Genomic DNA, 5,677 nt, shown 5'->3' with positions numbered 1-5,677 from the left:
GACATAGTGACATGTTCATTTTACTGGCCAACCTAGAAATTTACAATCAAAAGTACCAGCACTATTAGCATCATTAATCCTTTAGTATTGAATATGGGAAACTTCAGAAAAATCACTTAATTTTTCTCTCGTCTAAAGATTCTCATCCTGATCTCATCTTTCGCCTTAGATCCGTACGCCTTGAGCCATCTCCATAAGGTGCTCATCCCCATCAGGTTTGTAACGCTATTTGCAAAATTCTGGAATTCAATGTTCCATAGATTGATATAGTATTAGTTACATCACAGATAATTTCCTTGTTTAAAACATAGTTCACAAATATAATTTTGGGCTACCAGATGAGGTGACAGGTACTCTGCAGATGAAAATTTATGCGGTACAACTTCACCAAACAATCAAACATATATATTTGCTGGGAGTTGTTCTTTTCACGCTATTTAAAACACACTTCCAAACTACAAAATGGATAAGATATAAAAACAATTACAAACCAAGTGTATAATCAAGTTGGATGTCTTCTTCTCATTAGGCGCCCATTTCACCTTGGTCCCGATAAGGTTGATGCTTGAGGTTGAACTGAATATGTGGATATATTATCTTGAACAGGCATGACTGAATTTGCATTGATAAATCTGTGAAGAATTGCAGTTTCTATGCTCGTCCCACCCTCTAATACCTTTATCACTGTTGACATGGAAGGCCTTTGACAGCCATCATTAAGCAAGCACCACATTGCAAGCTTCATCATTTGAATCACTTGCTCCTGGTGTGAGAGCATGTCTTCACTATGCTTGTCAATCAGATCACTCAATTGATTATCTCCAGCCTTTCCTCGTAACAAATTGATGAGGTTGGAACTCGCCTCAGGCAGAGAATTATCAATATTTTTTCTCCCACTTATTAGCTCCATGACAACAACTCCAAAGCTGTAGATGTCAACTTTTTCAGTGATTTGCGAGGTTAACCATTCAGGTGCCAGATACCCAGGCGTGCCTCTCATCACCGTCATTACCTTGCTTTGATCCCTATCTATTAGCTTAGATAATCCGAAATCAGCCACTTTGGCATTGAACTTCTCATCTAAGAGAATATTTTGCGGTTTGATGTCCAAATGAGCTATCTTTCGCCTGCATTCCTCGTGAAGATAGCATAGGCCTTTGGCAATATCCAGAATGATCCTACACCTTGTGCGCCAATCGAGTGGGGCATTGTTGTGGCGGTAATGGATCCACCTATCAAGTGACCCCCTTGGCATATATTCATACACTAGAAGCCTTTGAGATTTCTCTGCACAAAAGCCAATCAGCCTCACAAGATTGATGTGTTCAATGCTTCCAATTGTCTCTACTTCTGCCAAGAATTCTTTCTTTCCTTGTCTAGCACTTTCCAAACGTTTCACTGCAACTCTCTCTTCACCTAATTTCCCTTCATAAACAGATCCAAATCCACCTTCTCCAAGTTTTTTACTGAACCCCTGAGTGCATTCTCTCAGCTTCTGAAAAGAAAACCTGGCCGGCATTCTAGCAAATTGATCAAAATTGAAGTCTTCATCTTTCTTGTCATAATATGCTCTCCTCTGTAGATAAAGTGTGACAGCAATAGCAAGTAACACAACAATAATAATAGCTGGGATTGTAGTGCCTAAAATGAGGTTGCTGTTGTTTGCAGCAGCTGAGTTGGAAGGGCCAAGCTGCACCTTGATGAAAACAGAGTTGTTGTAATCAAGAGGTTCAAATTTTATTGATTGCAAGGAGAAGACCTTGGTCACCCACCGGCAATAACCTTCGGTTTCATTCTGGTAAAACCTGAAGGTGACGGCCCTGCAGGAGCAGTTTTTCAAGCAGGCTTGTTTACAATCATCTTGGTTGGTTTCATTCATAATGTGGTCGCTCAAATCAAAGTAAGAAACTTCGTTAAGGGTTAAGAGCCGATGTTGCTGAATTTCTTGACAAGAGATTGGGGTCAGGGGTGTGCAACCAAGACTTTCTTCGGGGCCACCAATCGGCTTGAAGTAGCCTGAACTATTGTTATCCTGAAGGGGACAGGTGCACTTCCTGCCTGTGCATATTCCATACTCCCCGCACACAGTTGGGAAACCACAATCACCAAATTTTGGCTTCATTACATCATACACAGCAGGCCATGTTTCTTCCCCAGTATTCCATTCATACATCCAAAGGTGGCCATTAGACTCTAGTCTCATGAACTGGGTGGACCTAGCTGTTGGCAATGAGATGCTATTCATATCTCGATATTTTGGGTCGACAAAGATGCTGAGGCTGCCATTCATGAATGTAACCTTTGTTGTATCATTTCCTTCCTTGTTGTCGTTCGATTCCGCCATATAGTAGATCTGTGGTGGTGCGGACGCAATGTAAGCATACAAACCATCCGCGCGTACAGTGACATAAAACTGATTCTCTGTCCAATTTGTTGCAGATGTACTTGCTGTGAGCCTCATGCCCTCCAGAAGTGACTGTCCAGGGACCAACGCGTCGGTAGGATGATCAAATGACTGCCATACAGTTGCATTCATCAAATCAAACAGCACCAGATTGCCGATGTTGGTGATCATCATGCCAGCTACCGACCGCCCTGAGGTACCGGTCGACCAGACCAGGCTACCATCAGCATCTCGAAGGACCAATTCTCCATCCGAAGTTAGCTCAACGGTGGCATTCTCCCTGACAGGACGAGCCTGGTTGGCCGACCAGACCACCGGTGGATTCCCATCAACTATACGGGTGTGAGGGTTGGTTTGGACAATGAACACGGCAAAGTAGAACTTGTCGCAAGGTGGGGCACAGAAGAATCCCGTGGCAAAGGACTGGCTATAGTATTTACTTTGTGAATGTAGGAGGATGGGGCGCACAACTAAACCTCCTCTGTAGTGGACGTGCGGGAGGGAGGCGTCGTTGTTGATCCACAGCGTCGAGAGGTTGGCTGTCGGATAGCCAGAGCCTTGTGCCGCGGAGAACAACGGTGTTGCAGTTGCAAGTACGAGGAAGAAGAGGCTGACAGGACCCATGGTGCTTGAAGTTGAACGGTAACGGAGACTGCATACATGGAAAGCCAGTAAGCAACTGAAGAGATGCAGGGATGAGTTTGCAGAGGGGAGAGATAGGATACCGAGTCGATGGAGCTTGATCGCTGGAAAGATTATCTCGGAGACGCGGTGGTGCCTGGACTCCCGAGTGGTCAACCGATCAAAGATCGTCTCCCTCTCAGTATCATGATAACATCCCAGGTCTCAATAGTCACTAGTTCCAAAAGGTCACTATCTAGGTCTGCTGGCACAGGTCATTTTCGTGGTAGTTGCTCGCCTACTGCGCACTACTCTTCCTTATTCAAAACAAAACTAGGTGTGGATGTTAACATAAATATTTTCATAAGAAGCTTGACATATAGTACCAATTAAGAGGTCACTGACATGCACTAAAAAAAATGGCAAGTACGACGTTCTTCAGATCAAGTCATATATGGTTGTCATCCAGCATTGTCTTTTCATGTAATAATATTTGCTGTTGGCACAAAGAACATTGACAGCTTCGGTTTACGTATACATGACTAACTTGATGGACGAGCTGCCATTTGGACCTAGTGCCTGTTGCTGATCTTATTGGCTGCCTTGCCAGTTGCCGCCCAATTGTAAATGGTGCTGCTAGAAGTGCCATTTTTTCTGCACTTTTCAGAGACTCGCCTCGGAGCTGCAACGCAGGCGCATCAGATACCAGGTAATTTAATGAACGAGTCGCCATTTGGCGCCCATGGATGGTTGCGGTTCGTATGGATGCTGGTGGAACGTACACTTCCCTCTTGATTTGGGCGGGGGTTGCTATTATGCAGGTGCAGTTGTTTTTCTGCGTGATGAGAATTTTTAACATCAACATTCCTGAAGAAGAGTGGGACACAACACACATTTGCATTGATCTTGCTGAGCCGTATTTATTCAGGAGAGAACCTCAGGTGCCGAGCACCGCTACTGTTTCTAACTGCACCACTACACGCCGTAAGTGGGTGATCATGGGAACATGGGCGCTGCGTTCTTTGATTAGGCACAGAGGCACACAGCACAAACTATTTACCTTCTCTGGAAGTCGTGTAGAAAATGAAATAAATCTTCTTATGGTATTGGACCAAGTAATCCTACTACTAATGTGATTTTCCTGCTCTGCAGCCCGGCCATGGTGGTTCTGTCCTGCTTGAAGAGGATGAGGATGAAGAGCTCCACCCTTGTCGATGCCGAGAGAGAGAGAGAAACTTGTGGGGGAGGAAGATGAGGATAGGAGGTTGAGATTATATGCAGATGTCTCTAAGTTAAAACCACCTCTATCTAACAGTTCGGATCTTTTCCAGGGGCAGCGAGGATGAAAGGAAAGCATCTCCAAATCCTCCCGAGGTCCGGCGATTCGTTTCGTTTCTCAACTGTTCCTACTGAATCCTTGCTAGGTTCTTTGATATGGCTGTGGCCGTGTGCTTCCAGGAGTTAACAGTTAGTACTAGATGTGTCGATTGGTGCTGTATATCTTGGGAGGGATTTGGAAAACAGAAGAGTTTGGAAGTGTTTTTTGATGACTTTGGTTTAGGATCTTTTTTGGAGTTCAAACCAAGATAATTTTACCTGTGCCCCTCTTGCTAGTATGACTGTCATATACTCCTACATAATATGAATCTTGGATTTACCAAGATGCATTCCAAAAGTTTGAGGTAGACAGCAAGTCAGCAACTACTAAATTTGGAAGCGGGGACAAGAAACGGGTCTTGTGTGAGTCATCCTATAATTTGACAACATTGGAGTTCTCGTCCAACAATATGTCCATTTGGATGTTCTGAAGAAAATAAGTATTATGTCGTCTGTATATATTGTACACTTCCTCTCTTTTTGTTTCTTCCATTTATTATGTCCAACAATATAATTTTAGCTTTTTTCTTAGAAAAGGAGGATGACCCCCGGCCTCTGCATCTGGACGATGCATACGGCCACTTTATTAATTATTCTCACAAGACTTTACAAAGTCATACAATAGTAAGACTAAAGCTGCCGTCTAAGCAACAAACTGTTGCTACACCTATCCAGTTGATGAAGGGGCACAAATAGCCTGGGCCTAATACCAAACAGACATCGCAGCCAAGCCTAACATCTAAGACCTGAGACCCCAAGCTAGCCACTTGCCGGGTCTGGGGCACATACTGGTCCGGCGTGCTCTCAGGGGCCGCCGCCGCCAACTGCCACTGCTCCATCTTCAGAACTGTACTGATGCATCAACCTTGCTCGGTCCAGCTATCGTCGACGCCACCACGGCGCCCAACGACACCTCCTCCCTGCGCGCAAACAGCCGTACACGTCATGGTCGTCACTGATACACCTCAGCGCCATGCTGCCACGTACCACCAGCCGACACAGCTTGAAGCCCTTGGAGGATTTGTCGTGCGTAGCACGTGCCGACCAGGCATGGCCAAGCGTAGCACCTGTCGGTCATGCATGACTTGACATTTCCACCGAAGCTCCGTGCAAGACGAAGCCGCTCCACCTCCTGCCTCGGACTTCCAGCGTGGCTCCACAAAACGACGCTCCCAAGAGAGAAACGACACCGCGGTGCCGCCATCGTCCGGTCTGGAACACCAGATCCTAGGGTTTCCCCCGGAGCAATACAAGTGGGTCGACGGTAGTTACATG

At 45.4% G+C, this 5,677-nt stretch overlaps 1 protein-coding gene across 1 annotated transcript; it reads right to left on the bottom strand.

The window, feature by feature from the left end:
• Nucleotides 1–235: 235 nt before the first annotated feature.
• On the bottom strand, nucleotides 236–3,221 carry LOC125542591 (G-type lectin S-receptor-like serine/threonine-protein kinase SD2-5). Its single transcript, XM_048705674.2, has one exon. The coding sequence runs from the start codon at nucleotides 3,026–3,028 to the stop codon at nucleotides 539–541; it is 2,490 nt and encodes an 829-aa protein (XP_048561631.2). The 5' UTR covers nucleotides 3,029–3,221; the 3' UTR covers nucleotides 236–538.
• Nucleotides 3,222–5,677: the final 2,456 nt, after the last annotated feature.

The sequence above is a fragment of the Triticum urartu genome, chromosome 1A (assembly GCF_056163025.1).
Source record: "Triticum urartu cultivar PI428250 chromosome 1A, HENAU_Tu73, whole genome shotgun sequence".
Classification (NCBI taxonomy): domain Eukaryota; kingdom Viridiplantae; phylum Streptophyta; class Magnoliopsida; order Poales; family Poaceae; genus Triticum; species Triticum urartu.
Note: the sequence above shows the minus strand (reverse complement) of the source record. Positions and strands in the feature narration are given on the sequence as shown.